This window comes from Schistocerca cancellata, chromosome 5 (assembly GCF_023864275.1).
Source record: "Schistocerca cancellata isolate TAMUIC-IGC-003103 chromosome 5, iqSchCanc2.1, whole genome shotgun sequence".
Lineage (NCBI taxonomy): Eukaryota > Metazoa > Arthropoda > Insecta > Orthoptera > Acrididae > Schistocerca > Schistocerca cancellata.
This window is the reverse complement of record NC_064630.1, coordinates 408,575,503-408,601,429: the sequence shown is the minus strand read 5'-3', so window position 1 is coordinate 408,601,429 and position 25,927 is coordinate 408,575,503. Positions and strand designations below refer to the sequence as shown.

The 25,927-nt window shown below is 38.5% G+C and overlaps 1 protein-coding gene across 1 annotated transcript in view; it reads right to left on the bottom strand.

Annotated features, from left to right (window-relative positions):
* LOC126187979 (GON-4-like protein) overlaps nt 1–25,927 on the bottom strand; it is a 191,016-nt gene that overhangs the window by 141,614 nt on the left and 23,475 nt on the right. Inside the window, exon 2 of the mRNA XM_049929378.1 lies at nt 21,666–21,801. Within this exon, the coding sequence (XP_049785335.1) occupies nt 21,666–21,801 (136 nt within the window). The remainder of the gene's footprint in view (nt 1–21,665; nt 21,802–25,927) is intronic.

Sequence of the window (25,927 nt, the reverse complement as noted above, 5' to 3'; positions counted from 1 at the left end):
CTCTACTTCGACCATCATCAGTTATTTTGCTCCCCAAATAGCAAAACTCCTTTACTACTTAAAGTGTCTCATTTCCTAATCTAATTCCCTCAGCATCATCCGACTTAATTCGACTACATTCCATTATCCTCGTTTTGCTTTTGTTGATTTTCATTATATACCCTCCTTTCAAGACACTTTAATTGGACTCCTAAGAATTTTGTACAATGTACTCTCCATATCTGCTGACCTCCGTGTATGCACTAACTTCCTGTGAGCTTTAGTAGTCGGGGTGGATTGGATGTAGTTTGTTTATGCTTAATTTTACTGCCAATGAATTCATTGTGAACCACTTCAGAATACCTGCAAGTAACTGGTTGGCATTAGTCTTTAGGGTGTTGAATACGAGGGACATTCAATATGTACGCAACATTCTACTGATTGACGCTTGAGTCAATGTTTTGCTGCATCAGTAACCTTTGCATCATTCACATACTGCTTCCCGTGGAGTGCACCCTTCATTGGGCCACACACGTGGAAGTCAGTAGGTGCCATATCTGGGCTGTAGGGTGGATGAGGAAGAACAGTCCAATGAAGTTTTGTGAGCTCCTCTCACATGTGCAAACTTATGTGAGGCCTTTCACTACCAAGGAGAATGAAAAGTTAGTTTGCATTTTTGTGGCAATGAACATGCTGAAGTAATTTCTTCAATTTCCTGAGGGTAGCAACAATAAGCTTCAGAGTTGATCGCTGCACCATAAGGGAGGACATCAAACAAAATTCACCCCTTCAGAGTCCCACAAAACTGTCACCCTGACTTCACCAGCTGAGGGTGCAGTTTTGAACTTTTTCTTTAGAGGAGAGGTGGTGTGGCTCCACTCCATGAGCTGCCATTTTTTTCTGTTTCGAAGTGATGAACCCATGTTTCATCACCTGTGATGATGATCAGCAAAAAAGTGTCACGAATAGCCTCATAATACACAAGCAATTCTGCACGGATTGTCCTTCATTGGACTTTATAGTTTTCTGATAGGCGGCTAGGAACCCAGCCGGCACACGCTTTTGAGTACCATAAGTGGTACCCCAAGTGTGTTGGCACTACCAACACAGATATCCAGTTATGCAGTGACATGTTTGTTTGTGATCTGTCGGTCACCTCGAATGAGTGTGTCCACACATTCCAACATCACAGGCATCACAATTGTGTGCAATCAGCCAACACGCAGGATATTGGACAGGTTTGCATGACGTTGTTACGATGATGACAGACATCTTGCACAATGACTTACCATGCTTTTATTCACTGCCAGGACTCTGTGCAGATTCTGGAAGTGCCTATGAATATCTGTGATGCTCGTTTTCTGCCATAAGAAACTCTAAGATGGCTTTCTGCTTGGATTGCACCTCTGTTACAGATGCCATTTTGAAGGCTACGTATAGCACCTATAGGAACTTCATGAAACCGTAGGAGACGAAGCGAGAATATTCCACAATGACCCACAACAAAGTCCAAATTTTTTCAACCAAAACTGGCCAAGAAAAAAAAAATGTATTGCATTCACTTATTGAATGCCCTTCATATTTTTGTGGTCAATCACAATGCTTGTACACTGGCAAACACTATGAAGACACTTGCTCTGCTGAAGGACATAAGTAGAGCATTAGTGTATATCAGAAACAGTAGAGGATCAGGGACAGATTCATGTGGAGCTCCTTAACTCACTATTCGCCAGTTAGATTTTTACCTTTCCTACATTTCTCTCTCTCTCTCTGTGTCTCTCTCTCTCTCTCTCTCTCTCTCTCTCTCTCTCTCTCTCTCTCTCTCTCTCTCTCCTTTTTTTTACGTTTTGAACCACTTTTTGCTGATCCCCAGAAGATAAGATTTTAACCAGTTACACTACGAGTCCGTTGTGACTTGCTTTCTCAAGGAGTATCCTATGATCAACACAGTCTAATGCATTTGAAAGATCACTGAATATACCATCTGGTAATGTCTTCTTGTCTAAGCATTCCAAAACATCATTTCTAAAAGGGAATATGGTTTCTGTTGCAGAAATACCTTTCTGAAATTCAAACTGGTGTTCACTTATGATGTTGAAGTTGTCAAGGTGCTTCACAATCCTGATGTACAGCAATATTTCAAAAACCTTCGATAATGCTATCATGAAGGAAATCACTCTTTTTAGTAAAATGGCTCAGAAATTGCAAATTTCAATCTGTCAGGGAAGACATATTGATTCATAGAGGTGTTAAATGTATGTGCCAGGATTTTGGTTGAGTGATTACTGCAAGCTTTTAGTAATGTACTCTAAATATTGTCTACATGTATCAATCTTTTGCTTTTTAAAGAAATGATGGTTCTTACTTATTGGAATGGAGGCTGTACATATATCCTCCAATGGGTTCTTTCAGGAATTCAGTGGCATTTTCTAAAGACCCTGTAAAACTTATTTTCTAAGCAGCTCTTAGAAAATGCTCATTAAGATGTATGCCTCTGCCTTTTTGTTACATAAATATTTATTTTCAATGTTTATAAAGACATCTTTACTCTTATCCGGATAGGCAGCACCAGCCCCTTCTTATAACCTCCCAGATAGTCTTAACGTATACATCTTACTAAATAGAAGTACCCTGCTGTTTTCGTGCATAAAACCTATTACCAATACAATTGACCTTAAAAACAAACTTTTGGATTTTTAATGACTTTACTAAGTATTTTTCTGCACTTTTTATAGTGATATAGCTGAGCTGTGTTGTCTTAAATTTTTGATCTGATGTACAACTCTCATTTTCTTTTGCATGAAGTTTTTATACCAGTGGTGACCCATGTTGATTGGTAAAGTCTCTTGTTTGAGTCCGGTAAATCCTTTTGGAAAGGTACTTTCAAATATTAGTGTCACTTCGTCACAGAACAAATTGTACCTGGAACTGGCATTATCTTTTGTAACATAAATAATACTCGGCATCTACATATTTAATTAAGTAAACAGTTTCTTTGAAAAATATCACTGTAATCAAGGGTAATTATTAAAGCTCTCAATACCAGATAACAAGGAGCTATTTAGTACAATGGAGGAGGCAACTGATTGCTTTCCAAAGCAGCAGCTCTCTCTGTAATTTACTTGATTAAATTTAGGTACCAGTAGCCTAAGAATGAATAAGCACTGAACAGTAGAAATTATAAGCTTGTCTGTTATTAACCTATCCAGTCCTGATATTTTAATTTTCACAAAAAATTAGTAATTTTTATTCTTCATTCTGCATTTATTTCTGTGAGGAAAAACAAAAATATATTTTCATCCATATTGTTTCCAAATTACAATATCTACAAAAAATAATGTGTCAGCTTTCAAACAGAATGAACAAGGATTATGGAATACATTGAAGCAATTATGTTTTGTGAAAAGTAAGTGAACAACTTTTCACACTTGGATGTTGACTTCTTATTCCTTGCATCATCTTTGATTGTCCACAATTTTTGGTCAGAGCCCCACTTTGTCACACTGAATATCACCCAACTGTCATTTATTCATTACTTGTCTCTCATAAGAAAGAGTTACGGGCTTTTGGTGTTTGGTCTTTATCTCTTCACATTCGAAAATTGAATAACAGCTTCATTTACAAACTGAGCAATATCAAAAGAATATTATTGAAGGTCTTTCTGTTCCCTTTCAGCAACTAGTTTCACATCTGTGTCTCCTTATTTAAAGACTACTATTGGCAGCTCTTCAATTTATAAATTAGAATATAACTTTAAGAATCTATTTGTATAACTGAATAAATATCAACAATTTTCAGTTTTTATCAATGCCAATTTATAGTATCACTTTTATCAACACCTTCCCTGTTTTACTTAATCATTCAGCACAGTCTGGTTGCCTGTACCCCATTAAATGTAATACCACATCACTGTCTAGCTGTTCTTCTGTAAGTAATGACTATTTTGCAATCTCCATCTACAGTTTCACAAATGTCACCTTGATTTTAATTTTCCATTGTAACACTTGAACACATTTCCCTTTAATTTTTTTAGATAGTTCCAGAGTAAAAAAAAAATCTTTAACAAAAGATACCTGATAATTTGGATGGTAATTAAGAAATTATTGGCGTATACACTATAGCTTTTCCTTATTTGGTATTCTCTCAAATAATGACGACACAACAATCCAAGTTAAATTAATAATGGGGCCTTACGAACTGGCCCTCTTCGATTTTTCTTATACTTATAGTAGGACTTGAAGGCCAGTGCCTGAATGTTGATTTCCTAGAGAAACAGATGTAATTTTGAAAATCATTAAAAAAAATCAACTTTGAAGTTTTCTAAGCAGCATTTTAGTCCACTTAATCAGAGTTCCCACAATTGAGTATGTTCTAATCTCATACAAATGTCACCAATTCGGATCTTGCTAGAAATAGATTTTTAAAATTTTTATCTGAATTCAATATTTATTACCAAATTGAAACATTAAAGAATGCTGAAACATCATTTCTATAAAAAATAACATCTTTTCATTTTAAATTACTATTTGCATAGTGAAGCAAGTATTCGTAACAAAATTTGGTACAAAAATGGGAAATAGGAAATACAAAATAAAATACTTTTTATTTTTAAACCATACAAGTAAATACATATTTATCCTTAGAAACAAACATATTATTACAAATGTTTATTTAGGTTTTATGAACCGTCAGCTACATATCATGCATTTTCTTCTTCTTCTTCTTCTTCTTCTTCTTCTTCTTCTTCTTCACTTTGGGTATCAGGTAAGTTGCTTGTTACAGTACTCCATCTCCTGTATGGCTTTTCAACATTTATACAGCCAGCACATTTATAACTGGGAAGCTTTAGCAGGAGTCTTTCTCCATTCATGCAGTCTTCATAGTCCTTCCATTTCCTCCTATTTTCTTTTTCACTTAGATTACACATTCCTAAATCTTTCCTCATATCCTTGTTTCCTTTATGGTCTTCTCTTTTACATCCTTCCACTTTTCTTAAAAATCTCTTTTCTTGTGCCTGTATTCTACTATCTTAGTGCCTTCTTGTCACTTGTGCTTCAGTTTTATAACTAAGGGTTAGTACTGCTATGGTGAAAATTCACCTGGGTTTCTTCTCTGGCTGTTGAGTTCTGTCTCTCACTTGTACCACTCCTCATGGCATGTAGCACTTTGTCTTCCAAACTAGACAGGCCAACCTGTCCAGTATTAACTGGTTTCTGTCAGGAACAGTTTTAACAGTGCTGAGTGCACCTACCTGGAGCACACGGTCGCTTTGTCCAGGGTGCAGGTAGTTCTGAAATGCCATAGCGAGTGGATGTATGTCTGTCATGCAAACTCTGCAGTGAGCTGAATAAATTTTGTACCTTGCCATTGTGTTGTGTCTTATCATTTAAGTGGAAATAAGGAGAGGTCAGTGAATCCTCTCAGTTTAAACACTCATGTCCTGAGCGCACAAATGGAGGAGCCAGAAGCTTACAAGTGAACAGTTTTTCATGCACTTGCTTTATTGTGCAATTTTTTTACAATTATTCCACACATGAGAGTATATTTATTTCATTTCTGGTTCATCTCTGTATCTACATGACTCAGTCTCTTTTGCAATTAATTTTACTTTCCACTGCTGTTAAACACAGGTATATGCTACGTATGATATTCAGATGTGAGTTTTACTCATCAGAACAGTCACACTCAGCATTTTCTTCTATGTCAGGGGAAGCTGCAGTAGTGTGATTCGTTTCAACACCCTGACAAAGATCATTGTTCCTCATCTTTTCCACTCTAGGTCAGATAAATTGCATTCTCTGCAGCAAATCTTGAAGTTCAGCTTCCAATAAAGGCATGTATATATTTTCTTCTTTGGACTAGATCCACTGAACAGATTACACACCACAAAAATGGGCAGAATTAGAAATATCAAAATGTAGTCATTTGATTCCTGTAATACTTGAAAACAGCAATGGAATTAACAATCATTGCTTTTGGTGGTATCTACTTAAAAACATTACGTATCCTTCACTTTCATTTTGTATTTTGAGAGAAAATGTTCTGTAAATGCCATACATTAAAAAAGTTGACTAAATATCAGCACAAATACACACTGTTACATCAAATAACATAACAAGTGAATTGATTTATCATACACTGTATACATTTACAAACTGTAATTATAAAGGCCTATTTTACTGTATTTATTACATTACATTTTATTTGAATATAAATACTCTTATGGTTGTTTACTGACATAATTATAGTCGCAGTAACTAACATTATTTCAACGAGACATAAAAATAATGTCAGTAACATTTAAATATGCTACCATACAAGACAAACACTGTCAAGAGCATACCAAGGATCTGAGCTGTGGGGGCGTGCCGTAGTGTAGGGGACAGAGGTGCAACAACTCATCAATAACTCACATTTGTTTTGTGGAAAGGGTATGGGGTAGGGGTAGAGGAAATAAACCACTATTTCTTACAAGATTAAACTCAAAACTATTGAAAAACTGTTTATTAACCACAAAACGTACTGATGCTACAACTTTATAATCCAAGGCCATACTGAAAAGTAATGCCTCCTAACTTTTTTTATTCTGTTCTCAGTACTGGTTCAGGTATTAAATGTCATGCACATTACTTGGTGGATTTCACCATTTCGCTGATATATGTTGCAACCCTCTGCCACTGGAGGAATTCAAATTGTAGCGAGTAAAATGGCAATGTGTAAGGCAACTATGGCAGTGAGTGAAAACAACATGCATAATCGAGTTTTGAAGCATCTATATATGCAGCACCTTCTCCTTCAGCATGACAATATCAAGACATATGTGAGTGCTGCAATATCTGCAATAACTCGACACTGAGTTCACTGTTGTCGATCTTCCTTCTTAGGGTCCCTTCGAGGATTTAACTTTCATAGTAATGAAGCAGTGCAAGCAGACATGAGGTAGTGGCTCCATCAACCAAGTCAAACATTCTACAATGATGGTATCAACAAACCAGTGTTTTGTTGAGGGACATGTGTTTGTCGCCAGAGTGACTATGCTGAGAAATAAATATGTACACATGAAGAATAAAGTGTAGAATGTTAATAAAGTTTGTATTATTTAATCAGTTTTAAGATTTTCACATAAAAATTTTGAAGCATTTGCTATCTACACCTGTGCAAATAATAGCAATACTGTACTTAAAAGAGATAGTAGATGTATGAGATGTATGCACACTATTTTGCTGATAGGAAGATAACATTGTGAAATGAAGATACAGTTGTATCACAAGCTTTTAGAATCCAAAATCATCTCATATTTCCAGTAGTAAGACGGACAGTTATGAATGGCAAAATATTTTTGAGATTTTATGATAAATGTCTGCATGTTCAGTAGTAAACATCAATTACATGTTCTGGTTTTCTTCAGACTATCAGTGAATTGGTACATGACTATGTTTCAAGTCAGGATGCAAGTTTGGTTTTCGATTCCCCCACCCTCCTCCTACCTCTGGTGCATGGTGTGCGGGTTCAGGAGAAAACCGCTACCCCTCACTATAATCTTTCAAGGAAGAGCTGCATTCCTGTCTACCATATTGACTTCTGTTCATGTTTTCAGGAAAGACACTAGGTGTCAATTTATGTAACACTCAGAATTTCAAGTAGAAAAGTTACTATATTTGGAGCAACATGTCTCATGCGATTCAGAATGTTGCAGATAGAAATAATAATGCATAAAATGATGCAATTTGTTTAGTACATCAAGGTAAGAAGGTTCACTTACACTCCAAATCATTCCTCATCCCTGAAAGTTCTGTTTCATTCTTCATAGTACTTACAGAACACAGTGAATGATGAATGAATGTGTGGTACTTTTATAACCTTGAATACTATCAAATATATTTAAAAAGTTTGTTCTGTGCATATTTTTCATAGAAAATGAACATCAAAGAATGGCAATTTGGCAACACTTGTTTCACATGTACAAATGTCTTCATTCAACATGGTGAAACAGTACCACCCAGTTAACACAATGTCCAGTGTTGAGTTAGCATGCTCGAGGAGGAGGTTTTGATTCCAGATGTAGCTGTATGTGATTTTAATCATTAACTGCAGTATGCATGGTATGGTATCTGGCTACTTTATCATCAAATGGTACAAATGGCTCTGAGCACTATGAGACTTAACAGCTGATGTCATCAGTCCCCTAGAACTTAGAACTACTTAAACCTAACTAACCTAAAGACACTACACACATCCATGCCCGAGGCAGGATTCGAACCTGCAACCGTAGCGGTCGCGCGATTCCAGACTGAAGTGCCTAGAACCGCTCGGCCACTCCGGCCAGCACTTTGTACCATACAGCAATTACAGCAGGCCTTACACAAAACGTGCAGTTATTTTATAAGAAAAAAGGAAAGGCAGTGCAATCATTCTTATAATTCTTCTTTTAATGTATTTTTGCCTCTGGAAGTCTCAGTAATTTCTCTTACCACACATTACATTGCACCATGCTTTCCAGTCTATTGCCAGCATTGTTTCCCCTTCTTCAGTAATACCCCTTCCTTAAAATAAAGAGACACCAACTCCACCCAACTCCTTTTTGGTCTGCCCTGCTTCTTAAATTCTCTACTACTGCATTAATATTACACCTAGGTACCCTTCAACAATAAGCATCACACAGATATATTTTGAACATAATGCTTGCCATCACTTCTAATACAGTCAAACCCAAATCCCTTTATACTCTCCTACCATTGGTCGTATCTATTAGTACCAAAGGTCATTTCTTATGAGACAGAATTGTTGTTCAGTAGTAACCTTCAGGAGGTGAAATGTATAGTACTGCACATAAAAGTGACCCTTCCTAGCTTTCAGAATTAACCATTCCTGACTTAGGGATGATGTAGGGATAGGGCAAGGAAAGTTAAAAGGACGGGCAGGTCCCTCAAGCCCCAAAACGAGAGAGATAACCTCGTAGTGAGGACAAGGGTAGATATAGAAGAAGGCAGGAAGATTTATTAGAGTTCAGTGTCCTGACACTGATGAAGTCATTAGAGATGGAGCACTAGCTCAGATTAGGAAAGGATGTGGAAGGAAATCAGCCATGTTCTTATCAAAGGAACCATCCCAGCATTTACCTCAAGCAATTTAGGGAAATAGTGGAAAACTAAAGCTGGATGAACCATCATCCCCCTGAATGTGAGTCTAGTGTGATGGTAGACATAGAGCTATGTCTATTATTATTACTATTACTATTTATATTTCTAGAAATCAGGAAAGAAGGTCATATATGGTGATACAACAAGGGAACAGCCTACTTGTAAACAAAAACTTCGAGGAGTGTCAGTGTCAGTTTGAATAATGCTAGTGAAAAGCTGTTTTTCTATAAATCATGAATCACACACACATTCAGCTGACAAGTTGCTGACTTGGTGACACCCAATATTATGAGCTTCTGCAACCTGCAGACTGCAAATTAAAGTTTCAAAAACCTGATAGCTGTAAGTCCATACATGAGATGCCATCAAAAAGAGTGTGTAAGAGGGATATTGTACATTAATGACAACAGTCAGCTTCTGCAAATATAATGTTTACATGTCTTGTTTCATGGCTGGAAGTAGTTGGAAGCAAAGTAGCACACAGCTGACATATTCTATTGCGCACTCGCACAAATACTGTACACTTTCTTCTTTCACTTAAGGCCCTATGACTGTTGTATGGCACATACAAACATCAAACATTTGCGAGTTTAAATATTCCTGCCGTAGGAAGAGTTTGAACATTTCTAGAGTATTTAACCACATGGCATCATCCAGAAGGAACCTAACATGTCAATATTTTTGCAATCCTTGATTAATCTGTTATCAGACTTACCTCTACAAGAGAACTCTCCAGCACCGACTGCTGACTGCATGTTAAGAGCTATGGATCAACTATGAACTTTTGGTTTTCACCACCTGTGGTCTGCGTGGGACTTTGATTATGAAATAACTTATCTGGCCAGGTCATGTCATGCTTGGAGTTTATTTTTCTACTCAGTAAGAATCTTCAAATAATTTCTATTGTGGCTCAGATGAATATTTCACCATGAACTGATTCTGCTCAATTCTTGGGGTAATTAAGTATTTACTTTATTGTCACGGAAGTTATTAATCAGGGTGTCTACGTGGACAAGGAAAAAAAATTCCCGGATTTTTCCCAGATTTCCCGGTTAAAAACACACTTTCTCCCGGATGACAGTATATTTTCCCCTATCACTCCTTTGAATGGTTATGGTTTTGTACACGAGCATACAATTTCCCGGCACTTTAGAAAACGAAACTCAGAGAAAAAGACACGTTTTGGAAATATCTTTGATGTGCAACAACATGTACGCTGCGTATTTTCGTATTACGAAAACATACATTGGAAATCCACCAAACACCACATGTTACTTTCCGAACCATTGAAACCGAGATTTCGATGCGCTTTTGTAAGCCGTTCGTAACTCATGTCACGTGATCTCGCCAGCCGATGACAGAGGATATTCAGAGCATGGAACACGTGATGTAGTCAGCCAATAGCATCAGTGTTAAGTAGCGCGCCAAACAGGGAAAGTTAATAGTTTAAATTAATATACATAGTGTTGTTACAGGAAAAGCAAAGCTTTCACATAAAATATTGGTCTCAAGCTGCAAGAGAAGCTAAGCTTTCGCATATACTGTTTATCTTTTTTGCGCGTGTTACACTTTAAGAGATATCATACAAATGTGCCTGTAAAATTTTTAATAATGACCTAAATGTCTGATCTTCAGGGTTCGAGGGTTCGAAATGCTTCTAAATGGCTCGTCATCAGACACCTGATTTTTAAATGAGAGTCAAACGCTTTGTGATTTAATAAATTCACGGTCCATTCTTGTACGTAGTTCAACTTACGTAAAAGGATATTTACTTTGAAAGTAACGCTTTTCATACCACCAATCGTAATATTTTCCCGCGACCTGTTACAAATAGGTTCGTTTCAGCAGTTGCCACAGAGCTCAGGTAACAGGCGACACCGCGCTTGGGTAGCTATCATGACGTACGAAGCCCGTATATACGTACGTGTAAAAGATCATCAATGAAAGATGATACTGCAAGAGCATCGGAATTTCGTGAACCATATTAAAATGTGCACATTTAAAGTGCATACTTAAAGGCACACTCGTATGTCCAGATTCCCAATGAAGTACCGTAGACCCCGACCTGATATTAAGCTTTTAAGTGTGGTTTTCAGGATGTAAATTTTCTTGGAGCACCAGTACTGTATTATATCATGTTTGGTTCTTTATTATGGCATAATGCCATACGTGCTAGAAAATGAAAAAGTGCACTTGAAATGCAGCGAACAGTTGAAACTACCCAGTACTGTGGAATTAAACATTTCGTTTCAAATACATTGACTGCCTCTGCGGAAAAGATTAACAAAAGTCAAATTTCTTTAGCAAACAGACAAAAATAACTTCATTGTTCTGCAAGGCGATTAATGCTTGACTGTCAGAAAGGTGGAAATAAAATAAAATCTGAAACTAATGACATATTTCAGCCTTTAGTAATTATGTGAATGTGTTTTAATTCACTTGATAGCTCCCGGCCACGGATATCCGTTTTGTTTTCATTTGACGTGAGAGTAAACGAAGGGGAAACAGCAAAATCACTGAACGTAAACACGGGTCACGTGGAGACTACCCACTATAGCTCAGATTGCTCTGCGCATCAGCCCCGGATCTACGACATTTGCGAACCGGGTCAATACTAAAAAAAAAAAAAAAAAAAAAATCAAATTTTCAAAATATGTTCATCTTGTAGCACACATAATCTTTCTCATCTGTTATTCCTGTCAGTCGTTTATTTCCATTCTGATAGTATGAATCTATGGATTTAGCTAGTAATTATAACAACGCTGATCATTCGCACACCCAATCAGCCACATAATCAGACAGCGATTGCCATTCATCCATTCGGCTTTACTCCACTCAGCTCGTATAGCCCCGTCCCCTTTTGTCTGTGGAAAGTTTATTTCTAGATGCGACGAGGATTCTCCTGACAGACACATCACGTACACTATGCATGCATTCAAAAGTCAGCTTATGATTCATTCAGAAATCAACTTAAAATGTGTTCAAAAACCAACAGAGAAGTGTTTCAAAATTATATGACTAATTGATAGGCAAACGTGCGCTGGAGGCTAGGTGCTTTGTGAAACAAGTTTTTTTTCCCTCAAGAATATGAATTAGGCGCCCCCATTTCCCGGAAGTATCTAGCTGCTTGCTGCGACTGCTTGCACAGCCAACAGCCACATTCCTGTTGACAGAAGCGGGAGAATCTACTACTCAAACGTGACTCTACTGCGCATGCGCATGAGCCCGCGCGTTAACTGCTAAAACAAATTGAATGTAAACAGTTGCGACTTCACGCTCACTGGCGGCAATTTGTTGTTATGAAGCACTGCATAGTCTTCCTAAAGCCTTTGACACATTTTCAATCCGCAGACGCTTGCATGAGCACTTGTGTCGTCGTTGTATATGGCGCATTTCCTTTGCAATTTAAGTTATTTTCGTTTTTTTTCTCTCGTTTATGTTTTATTGTTGAAGTATTATTCCGCAGTGGCGGGATACAGTAATATCCTTTGTTAGTGTGTCGGTTCTTACTAGTCAAAATTACAAAAATTTAACTGAAAACTAAAACAATGAAAAATTCCCGGAATTCTAAAAATATCCCGGGTTTTTCCTGGTTTTCTCCCGGATGAAAAAAATCCCGGGTTTTTCCCGGATCTCAAGGTTGTCCCGGGTCATAGACACCCTGTTAATGTACAACACAGTCACGGGATATCAATACGCACATATACAGATAATGGCGATAGTATCGTGTACACAAGGCATAAAAGGGCAATTTGTACTCAAGTGATTAATGTGTAAAGGCATCTGACGTGATTATGGCCACATAACAGGAATTAACAGAATTTGAATAGGGAGTTGTAGTTGGAACTAGATGCATGGGACATTACAGCTCCGAAATCATTAAGGAATTCAATATTCCAAGATCCACAGCAACAAAAGTGTGCCGAGAATACCAAATTTCAATCAGTATCTCTCACCAGGGACAACGCAGTGGCTGCTGGCCTTCCTTTAATGACCGAGAGCAGAAGAGTTTGTGTAGAGTTCTCAATGCTAACAGACAAGCAACACTGCATGAAATAATCACAGAGATCCCTGTGGGACATACAACAAATGTCCCATTAGGATAGTGTGGTGAAATTTGGCATTAATGGCCTATGGCAGCAGACAACCAATCTGAGTGCCTTTGCTAACAGCACGACATTGCCTGCAGCACCTCTCCTGGGCTCGTGGCCACATCAATTGGACCCTAAATGATTCAAACTGTGGCCTGGTCAGGTGAGTCTCAATTTCAAATGGTAAGAGCAGTTGGCAGGGTTTGATTGTGGCATGGATCCCATGTACACGGACAGTGATGGAATTTTATGGATGACATTGTGCCATGTCACAAGGCCACAGTTGTTTGTGATTGGTTTGAAGAACATTCTGGACAATTGGAGCAAATGATCTGATCACCTAGTCAGCTGCTATGAATCCCATCAAACATTTATGGAACATAGTCGAGAGGTCAGTTCGTGCATAAAATGGTGCACTGGCAACATTTTTGCAATTATGGACAGCTATAGAGGCAGCATGGCTCAATATTTCTGCATGGGACTTCCAACGACTAGTTAAGTCCATGCCACATCAAGGTTCTGCACTACGCCAGACAACAGGAGATCCAACACAATATTAGGAGGTATCTCATGACTTGTCACTTCAGTGTAAATGTTATACCCCAAAATGTGGGTTATAACACTGGCAACAAGGACAATGCAATTTTGGCTTTCCACATGCTACCGTGGATGCCAGGTTCCTTGAGCTTTGGCAGAAACAACAACATGACTTGTTCAAGCATTTAACTTGACAACAACAGGTGCAACAGTCAGAGACACCACCAGTCTTCCCATTATTTCGGCCTTTTAACTAAGCTCTAGATGACTGGGAAGTGAATCAAAAGCTCACTGTGCTGCACTTTCAAGCTAGTGAGATTAAATGCCCATATCACCAATGGACCACTTTGCTGTCTACCAATCCTTGTTTATATTTCTTGGATCAAAAGTTAGCCCCACTCTCTAGATCCATCAGCATTACCACTGTCGAGCAAGGCTAGAATTCTTACATTATCACATATCAGACATGGTAGGTTCACTTGTGAGGATGGTAAACAAAACACAGAAAGTTTAATTCATTATACCATAATTTAAAATATTCTCAACTCATCTTGGCTCTTGTGCTGTGCACTTGAAATATCGCAAGCAGCATAACAAATGCTTTCAGCAGACTCCGAAATTTTGCATGTGGCATAGGGCAATGGATTTACAAAGCAGACACTAAAGGGGTAAACAATTTCTGTGCAGGGGCAACCAATCAGCTGTGCCTTCCACCATCTCAGCTACTACCAGGCATTGTTTGCTGCAATACTCTTTGTTTTCGATTTGCCAACACTGTTTTCTTTGCATCTCAGACAGGAGTGTCCACATTATAAGAACAAAAATTATAAATGTTTATGTAAAGATCACAAGGCAGAAGTCTCAACACAGCAGGCGACAGGCAGTGGCCCCATTCAATACAAATTAATTACTTTTGCATCAATGATCCAGTGCTATTACTGCAAAAACTTTTGTTACGTGCAGTACTTTAGTGAGGAAGCTCCCTTGCTCAGTGCTGAGCAATTAAATGGTGTGTGGGGGTGTTTATAGCCACCATGAGGTGCAACTTCCAGGTCATGTGCAACTGACAATCATTTATTTACAATCAGGTGTTGTGACAGGTCCATCTGTATGTAGAATATATAAGGCCTTGGCACTTATTCTACCTTTGGATTTTCATTGTATGTGCACTTTGCAACCACAGCTTGTCAGTATCTTGTGCTGCCACTGACATGTTTTGTAAGCAATCTGCTCCAGTGTTTCAACCTGGTTTGATGAGAGCAATTGACTTTCAGGCTCACATTGTCTTAAAATTGTCTCCAAGTGTGAGATTTTGTAAAGCCTGTTTGATTCTGTTGGCCACCAAGTATGAAATGAAATGGACAGACTAAACAAGCTCTGTCCTCCATTTCCTAGAGCCATTGGCCTTCACCATTAGTGGTTGTCAAAAAACATGGGAGCTGTCTTCAATTGTGTGAAGACAGCATATCATTAATGCTCATGCTTATCTTTTGCCTTATTCACATGACTCTTTTCTAAACTTTCAGAGAGGTAAACTATTCTCCAAAACTGACCTCACAGAGGTGTAATTTCAGGTGCCTCTTGACAAAGACACAAGGAAGATCCTAGTCTTTAACATGGCATTCAGACTATGTTGTCCTTTGTCATGGCAAGTGCCCCTGCCTTATTCCAAAATTTTCTTGGACAAACTATTGCCAGAATTCTGTATTGTGTAAATTATGTTGATATTCTGATCACACCTCATACAACAGATAAACATGTGCACAATCTCTGCCTGCTTTTTGTGGCCCTTGCACAGAAAAGACCTACCAGTGACTTTTCTGGATACGCTTTTTTTCGGACCTAAGTCACTTATTTAGATTAAATGCTCAGAGAAGAGAGCTTCACCCCACCACAGGATATGTGGAGGTAATTCAAGAAGTGTCTGTGACTAAATCTTTTAAGGGCCTTTGAGCGCTCCTACGAAAAATAAGTTACTATGCACAATTTATTCCACAGGCAGCCTCCATAGCTCACCTGGTCAATCATCTCCATAAAAAAGGACTACTTTTCAATGGCCCACAGAGTGCAACTGGACTTTTCAGAATTTAAAATTACCCCTCCAGTCAGTCTCCTGCACCTTATCTTACCAGCTGCAGTTGTCACTGATGTTAGCCACAAACACATCCCCATGTCATCAGGGGGCTTCTCTGTCTCAAAAGTTAAAGTGTGGAATGGAGAGGCCAATCAGATTTATGTCAAACACACTTATTCTGGCTTAGAAGCATTCCTCTCAGATCCAAAAAGACCCACTGGTCACCATTTTTTATTTCATAAATTTCACAATATTTTGCATGGGCGCAAATTTCATCTTGTCACTAACCATGAACCATGCTCTTGTCACTTTTTGGACCTCACGTTAAAGAGCATTATCATCGCATTTCCACACAACATTCCAACACAGAGTTAGTTAATGCTACCTTGTTTGCCGGCAGGTCTGAGGCTTATATTTGACTGCCATGGAACAGTCTGTATTCAGTTATACAGCCACCTCAAACAATTGCTCAATTAGTTCCTTAGTTCCCTATAAAGCATTGCGATGACTCTACAGTACGTCGGTGTGATCCACTTCTTCAATGGGCCCTACTACAATCTGCTTGGTGGGTTGGTCTTTGGTCTCCCAAACACTCTGGTACAGATCTACCTGGATTTGCTCCCCTATCCCAACTCCCCCCTCCCCCCTCCCCCCCAAATCACCACCTGCACCACTGGTAGCACCAACTAAGCATGTTATTGTGCTCCTGACGACAGGTGTAAATTGGTGGTAACAATTCTCTCTGCTGTGTCAGGTGCTTCAGCTCATGTCTCAGTAACTGGGGGGAGGGGGGATTTTTAAGATGAAGTGACTGGCACAACATTATATCTACTGACCTTGTACGGACAATGACATTGCATGGGTGGTGTGACAATGTGCTGTTGCCAGGCACACCAACTAGCCTTGCTCCCATCATTCTCAGCAATGCCAGCACCAACACAGCAGTAAGATCAAGTTCATGCCAACCTCACGAGTCCTTTCCTGAGGTACACAGGGTTAGTCTTCATGCATTCCTTCTCTCACTTTTAGCATGTCATCTACCTCCAGTTGCAACAATGGCACCAACTAGTGGGAGCCTTTGAGAAGATCATCGCAATATGGGTGCACCTCGCACACTGGTGATCAACAACAGTCCCAATTCATAGTGACCGACTACAAACGGTTTTGACCCTGTTGTGGCATTTAATATCCTAGTACAGCTGATTCTACTTTACATGAATGACTGAAGAAAATGGAACTTTTACATGGGTTCCCTCATAGGATGCTTATGGATCTCTTACACCTACCCTCAGAACATGAAACTGACAGCCACAACATTCTGTGTGATGATGCTGGCATGGGCTTGCACTTTTGGATGCAATCTGCCAGACAGCCTTAGTGGCTACGATATTAGAGATACTGTGCAGGCATAGCTAGCAGCTCTGGCTGCAGCATCCTTATAAATTGTCTCCCCCAGTGAGGAGCTCACCATATACAATGCCACAGCCATGTTGTAGCTCTCAATTCCCAGGCCTCTCTCTGTGGATCGCCACTTAGTCAGTCCTGCGAGCTGCAGGAGACACTCATGAAAGTTGATCCAGCTCCAGTGACAATTGAATCAGCAACTCTCCTTCATCCTGCTGGGGTGCCTCCATTTTTAGAAATGTGCCTGGTCAATGCAGGAACCTCCAGATCCCACACCAGCATCCAGCCCCGGCAACATTTCAAAGAGTATTTCATAAATCAATAAGGCCATATGACTTTGGAACCTGAGCAGTTTTGCCATTATATTAACCAGTACAGTATAGCAGTGGTTAATTACTACACACTGCATTATTCACAGAAGAAACCTCTGTGATAGTGTTTTCAACTGCTGCAACAGTCATGTCAGTGACGTAACCCCCTTATGCCATGACCATCTCAGTTCACAAGCCACAATGACCACGAGCACCTAAATAACAAACACCCTCAATTACTGGACTCTAAGCAGACATCCTGACCTATGGCCAGTATGAAATTGTATCTCATTACTATGGATTTCTTCCTATTGTATTACATAAAATCATTGTATGAAACATTAGTAAAGAACTGATTGGCAGGATCTTAAATGCACTGTTGTAATCTATGCACTGAGACCAGTAGTTGTCTATCTGAATACTCACAATGGGTTAGTGTTATAAGCTGTAATTCACAAATATTAATTTCCAACCATCGGTTCCTTAGGGCTTTCTACAATACGCGTAATTTTGACGCTGAAGGTTTTTGATACCCTGTATGTTCATTCCCTAAGACCTGAGATTAACGCATTGTAAATAATACCAAAAAATAATAGGGTTTGATGTACATCATAATTACCTGCACCGTCACATCATTAACATGACCTCTTCTGGCAACTTGAGACAAGCAATGACAAGGGCTCATCGTGAAGACAACAGAAAGACTTTAGAGGCTTACTTTGCTAATCTCACAAAACTGCACAAAAGTTTAAAGATGTGTGAAGAGACACATAACCCTCTTAACTACGCAAGCCAACACATTTTAAATGGAAGTATCACTTCACACTACAGTTAGTTAGTTAGTTAGCCAGTTTCATGTTCTGTAGATCATTTGTACAACTAATCATAATGATGTGGAATTAGTCATTGTACATTCGCATCACATTCATACGTAAATATGGCTCTTCCTACCCACCACTTATTACACATTACAAATATAAAAATTCTTCTAGGAAACAAAAGTAGTTGTCAAGCACAATTTTTTTCAGTTTGTTTTCAATTTGGAAGATGGCTGTTTATCAGACATTTTATATCATTGTGTAAGTGATCAAAAATGTTGATGGCAGCGTAGTGTACCCCTTTTCATGCTAAAAGTAACATTAACCCCTTATGAAAGTCATGCCTTCTCATTTTTACTGTTTTGCCAGAACTTAAAATCTTGAGTATACTCAGGCAACTTAAGAATAGACCTTTCACAAATAAAACCCCTCTCATACCCTTTTTCTGTTCTTTGGGGCCCGCAGTGCAAAATATGACTTTTAATGACACGATTATGTATTAATAATAGCCAACTACACTGCTATGTAAGTTTTTTTTATATTTTATCTCCTTCACAATGAGCCCATTTCGGAAAATTGCCATCGTCATGTGCTCTTACATGTAACATCATTGCTGTCATGTCCTGTCTGTTTTGGAATTATTATTTTCTCCCATGTGTACAGTGGAGATGTATATCAGATGTCACTTGTTTTCCATATATGTTACCTTTCTGACTGTCGTCCAAGCTGCTTATCATGAAACTGGCTGTTCTTTAAGGCGTACCTGCAGACACAGCTCCTATGAGCCTCAATGTCCCACTTTTCAGAAGGAATAGTTTGCTCCAAAGGAGTAAGATTTTTACACGCAGACCAGGAATCAAACAAAAGCAAGTTATTTTGATAGCTACTGGCCAATAGCAGTGCTCATACCATGTTTTAGTTCTCTTATGCACATTTTCCTACTGTTGCTTGCTGTGATGTAAATATTCCCTACTGTCCTTGAAAGATTATGCACACAAGAAAGGATGATAGAGGGCATAGCAGCTCCAACATCTTGCAGCACTAAAAGTACTTTCCAGCAAATTTACCATCCAGATTAGCAGTCAAGCATAATGGTATACAAAGGCATTAAGGAATTGATGTTGGCTGCTCCTGGTACAACTCTCTTGATACTTTTAATTTCCAGGGTTCCATTCATATGCATTTCCTCTTCAAATCCTGACTAGTCAGTGTTGAAAACAAATTCCTTACTGAACGATGGGGTATGTTAGTTTATCTCATCTACAAACATTTGGGCTGATTCCGCAGTTTACTGTGCATCATCAAGTTGACACTTTGTTTCAAGTTTCATTATTTTACATCTTCCAATTCTGTAGCACTGTTTCAAGATATGCAACCATCCACCGCTTCCCTTGAAATCAATGTAACCTATGTCGTGTGAAATTTGATGTGCATGCCATGGTAAGTCACTATCATGCACAACCTGTAAAATGTACCTTGAAACAAAAAAAAACACTAGTTTTTGCAACTGAGCATCCTTTTTTTAAAAAAAAGAAAAGAAAAGAAAAGAAAAAAGAAACACCAGTTTCTGTAAAAAGCGCGCCTGTGGTCTCTCTTAGGCTCTACAATGTCATACTGCTGCAGATTTATTCAGAATCTGTTCATAATTGTTGTTTTACTATGCTGCAGATGATTTTCCATGTACATTATTATGTTTGTACCCTCTCCTTGAACGATGATTGTCCATTACTATGTTTCACTGAAGATGGGATTTGTAGCTCCCTGTCCAACAATGATGATGAACTACATAGATCGACACATGTTTCAATATCACTTACACTTGTTAAGCATGTATTTTCACCAATGTACTCCTCATGTACACTGTCCACACATTTGAGCATATACAATACCACCCATTGCACTGACTCATCTTGCAGAAACACTAATATTTCATCTGCCACTTCTTTCTCATTCTGTGAAATTCCTTCAGTTTCTTTCTAACAAAATGTCAACTTTGGCACGTTAGGTTGTAGACATACTGCAATGTTTGCTTTGTTTATCACTGCCATTGCTCTGATTTGTATCCACACTACTAGCAGTGTAGCAGTGTTGCGAGTTACTCACCGACTAAGCAGTTCAACTGCTGCTCTGTAGCCTCATGCTGGGTGCACCATTGAATATCTCCAGTCCCGCCCCCTGTTGCCATTAGTAGCCAATATTGTGGTTGCAAGGTAGGCAATATGTGGAGCTTCGAATACTGTAAATACCAGTGACCTTCTGCATCCTTGCACTCAAGTGGTTCCTTGTAAGTTTCAGAATACTTTAGTCAAAGTTCAATGCGAGAGTATACTCAGGATTTTATCAATTGTGATCTTCAAAAACTTGTAACTCATTATTTTGAGCATCAAAAGTTATCTTCACCTGTCTATAAATTATGCCATTCATCATAGGACTTTTCCAGTAACACAAAATACAATTTTTTTAATCAACATCTTAACAGGTTAATGTGGAACAATAAATATTATTTTTCTTCAGGTACTGTAATTGTGTGCATTGTTGTTCCTTTAGAACTATAGTGGGTTATTTACAGCAAACTTCATGGTGGAATAAATAGGTCTACACTGTGAAACAGTAACTCCTTGAACAGATGTCAAATGAGGCATAATAGTGGACCCAAGAAGCAATTTCTCCCAATCAGAAATACCTCCCTTCTGACACTGGTTGAATTATTGAGTGCAACTGCCTGCATTCTTTTGGTTACATATGACATTATCCAGGTGTTGTCTGTGCCATCAATGCCATTAAATCTCAGTTTATCTAGGGGAATAGTAATTCACAATCAAATGCCTTATGTAAATTACATAAAATACCAACTGGTGCTATTTTAATGTTTAATGTTCGTAAATTTGGTGAATAAATGTGTAAATAGCATTCTCAGTAGAGCAACTCACTGAGACCCATATTGCAATGTATTGAGGATATTATTGTTGCTCGGATGGAATACTATTCTAGACTACATTACTTTCACAAAAAATTTGGAAAATGATGTCAGTACTTATTAACCACACACAGTATTCCACAATTCATAGTGATGAACAACCCATAATGTCACATGTGGTGTCAGAACAGAGAAGCAAAGAAGCTGATATATTAGCAATAAGGCACCCATGACTTTATAACTATCTTTCTAAAATCTAATGGCAATCACAATGTACACCACAAATGATGATGTTAGCCTTCTTCTTCTTCTTCTTCTTCTTCTTCTTCTTCTAATGCTCACAAGTTAAAAGACCTTCATTCAGTGGCGAGAGCTGAAGACACTGGCAGCTTACCTTCAGAATATTTTTGACATTTGTTGCTGTTAAATGTGATTTTGCAGCTTTTGCATCAAGCTGTCTTTCAATTTCTTCCTCCATGCCGCTAATTACTGCCATCATTTCTTCATCTGGTTCTATATCTTGATATTTCCTACAAACACAATTGTAAAAATAACACATCTGAACATTTTGGCATGAATATAAGTGGTAAAAATCTATGTTAAATATAACTTAAATTTAATACGCAATATGTTAACTCAAAATCAGCACTTCAGTTATTTAAATTCAAACAAATTTATCTGAGATTTTCACAATGTGTTCTTCAGTCGCCTATCTTTCTCACTGAACGCAGTCTCTAATAATGTGTGTGTACTGAAAGAAATTTTTTAATATTTAAAGACATTCAAATAATGCAGTAACTGAAATGGTGCACAAGCTTTTGCCATTGTTGAGGAAAGAGTGTATGAAATGAAGACACTGTATCCACATCTGTTACTACAGAAGCACTTGAGAATGGGCACTGTCTGAAATTAGTAGTACAAATAAAATAATTTGAAACACAGCCTGAGCAGAAAAATGTCCTTCAAATTTATCAAGTTTACCCATCCTGACATTTACTGAAAGCATTTTCAGGAAACCATGGAAAATAAAAATCTAGACGGCCGGGTGGAGGTTTGAACTGCTCTCTTCCCAAACGAGACTAGTCCCTTTATCACAGTGCCACTGCACTCTGTCAAACTGTGTAGAACTAATGTAGACAATTATCAATTTAATATATAAATACTACCAGGAAAGGAACTGTTGCACTATTACAATCAGCTATTAGTCAAGGAAGATGAGCTCTCGTATACCAATGCCCTGAATGTTGAAGAACACAATGCAATCACAATGACAGACTTGGGAAGTAGTTTAGAGGAGGCCAGGAACAGAAAGGCTACAGGTACAGGTGGAATAAATCTGGAACTTATCAAATATGCCAGTAATAAATGGAAAAAGTTATCAGTGCAGTTGTTGAAAGATATTTGTTACTTGCAAAAGATTCCAGAGGAATGGAGGTACCATGAATTATAAGAATATATATTACAAAAAATAACATAAAAAAAGAATGTTCAAATTACAGGGATACATCCATTTTAAATGCTGCTTACTAAACCTAATCATCCATCACTAAAAGGAAACTCCAGGCAATAACAAACATTTTTGTGAGAGGAACTGTGCAGCTTTCGTAAAGGTGAGTCCTGTGCAGGTGCAAGACTTTTTTTGAAACAACTGATGAAAAGGAGAAGAGAGGTCAACAAGCCACTGATATCAACAAAGTTCTCGAAGAAAGGACTTGCAAACTGCTTAAGAAGACAGATCTGGAAGGATGAAATTTATTAACATTATTTTATTTGCAGATGACCGCGTTCCCCTACAACAGTGGTAGTCAGTCTGGTCCCTACTGCCCACTAGTGGGCACTCCACCTTTTATGGTGGGTGGTCTCTGCCTCTGGGTCACAGGGTCTCGGGTTCAATTCCCGGCCGGGTTGTGGATTTTCTCTGCCCGGGAACTGGGTGTTTGTGTTGTCATCATCATCATCATCATCATCATCATCATCATCATCATCATCATCATCATCATCATCATGGTGGGTTAGAAATATTTTCTTTAGGTTTTCATAAATTTTTGACAAAGTATTTAGTAAGTATTACTGTTATTTGCTTTAACCTGCTGCAACTATGATGTAAAAATTTTATAAAGTAAATTTACTTCCCTACTTTATAAGTCACCATTACTGTGAAACTGGTCGGTGGTTAGAAAATTTTACCACTAACAGATACACAAAAGAGGACAGTAGGATAAAATGTTGTCTACCCACATCCTAGAAGATAGTGAAAGTGCATTACAAGAAAACAGGTTTAAATTGAATAATATGTTACAAGCTTATCATATGGTTATATCCGCAAAGAAAATGAAAGTAATAGTATCGGAGGGAAAAAGACAAGAACAAAAATTAGTGGTATACAATAAAATAATAAAACAGGTAAATTCACTTAAATATGTCGAGACTCCAATCTCAGTATACAAAACTAATTCAGATGTGGTCCAAAATATACAGAAACATAATGGTAATAAATTGTTGTATCTTGGTGGAACTATGAGCAAAGGGAGAATTCTAAGTCTGCACAATGTGGTGGCTAAGCCTGCTCTTATTTATGGTAGTTAAAACTGGATCCTAAGAATGAAAGCTGAACCAAGAACTGGAGCATCTGATATGAGATTTCTGGGGTCACTTATTGGACTAATGCTAAGCGACAAAGTGTGGAGTGGAGAGACAACATAGTAACTAGTTCATCTCTGGATCTCTACCTAGAGCATATCTGGCACAAAGTAATTATTGATCAAATATGCTAAACACACTGATAGCACAACAAAAATTCCACTCAGTAAATCTTTTGTTTTCGAATCAAATATTACCCAGCAAAATTGCTCAGTATCTAGTAATACAGGGCCTACCCAAAGATTACTATTTGCTGAAAGACAACTGAAAACAGAATCTAGCATTTCTAATCACCTCAGTTGGTGAAATAATCTTTGAAAGTAAGAAAGTCCCGAGTTGAGATATGACAAACAGTTATGGTATGGGCAAGCTGGTCTTTACATCACTACTGCTCAGCAAGGCTATTAAAAATTAAAAATGCTGTAACACACTTTCATCTAAAACTGAAACATGTGAAAAGTAAGAGGAAAATTTAAGCCATCAAGGGGATGGGAAGCATGACAAAACTGCACAATGGATTTGACAGTATTCAACAGTTAACATCATTCTCCAGCATTGCAGCGTGAAATACGGTACAGTCACAAGTGATTTCAGTGATATAAGACATTCTACAGTTGACCTATGTAGAGTTAGTGTAAAATGGAACACAGTACACATTAATTTAGATGATCTTTTACATCCAACCCTGTCAGGCACTCTGGATATATAGCATGCTATCAGAGCTGTCAGAAATATACGATGACTCGGCCAGTGAAATTCTAATATGTAATTGTAGCCTATATCACAATCTGGATCTCAACTCTAACTCAAAGTCTAGAATATGATAACGCAGAATACACACACACACACACACACACACACACACACACACACACACACACACACACACACACACACCTCTCTCTGTGCACCTATATTGTGCTTTTTTTATGTGCCCAGCACTTTGCAACCTCCAAGGCGCTTGAAGGAGATCATTCTTCATGCAGGATTTAGGGCACGCAGGGCACTGAAGCATGTGGCTTGTTGCTTGTGGTTTGTCCTTGCCCACAATAACAGGACATATCTTCTGTTATGAAGCCCCATTTCTTCAGGTTGTCGCCGGATCGTCCAACTCCTGATCATAATCTGTTTAAAGATTTCCACACCAGCCAGATTTTATTGTGTGCAGGTGGTAGTTCTTCAACTTCTGGCACCCACCCGTGCTGGTGAGGTATAGATTTCTTCCATAACTCCAGCCTTGTCTTCTCTGGTGAAATGGTGAGATTTCTGGATGTCCTCGGGAAGCTCTTTCGCGAGCTCAGCCATTGCTGTGGTGGATTATGTCCGTGCAGTGGATGGGCACTGTTCTGTTCCACTTGCAGTCTCTCCTTGTTGGCAGCCACTGCTCTGCGTACCCATGGTTGCACTATTCCAGCAAGGTAGTAGAGTTTATCAGTTGGGGTAGGTCTTAAGCAACCTGTGGGTTTCATTGAGAGCAATGTCTACTTGTCTGGCATGAGATGACCTGTACCAGGCTGGGAAAGCATATTCAGCAGTAGAAAAGCACAGTGCCATTGCAGAAAAGCGAATAGTTTGTGTTTGCAAATTAGGTTGTTTCGAGTGGAGATTTTACATTTTGGTGTTCTTACAGAGAGTTTTGAATGTCAAAGAGTTCTGTCAAGAGTGACTTCGAAGTATTTAGGGACATGATGATGCTGGAGTTTGATGCCTGACCATTCAATATGTAGCACATAATTAGCCTTCCTGTTCCTTAAATGAAAGGCACACACTTGTGTCTTTGAAGACTTTGTCCAAGTTGATTCCAACTGTAGTAGCTTGGCAGTGTTCTAAGTGCAGTTGCCAAGTTTCTTTCCACTGTTTCAAAGCATGAGCTCTGTGTAGCAACAGCTAGGTCATTTGCATACAAGAATCTCCTTGTGCCTGGGGTCAATGGCTGGGCATTGGTATAAATGTTAAAGAGAAGTGGAGCCAAGATGATTCCCCAAGGAAAACCATTTTTCTGTGCTCTCAAGCAAC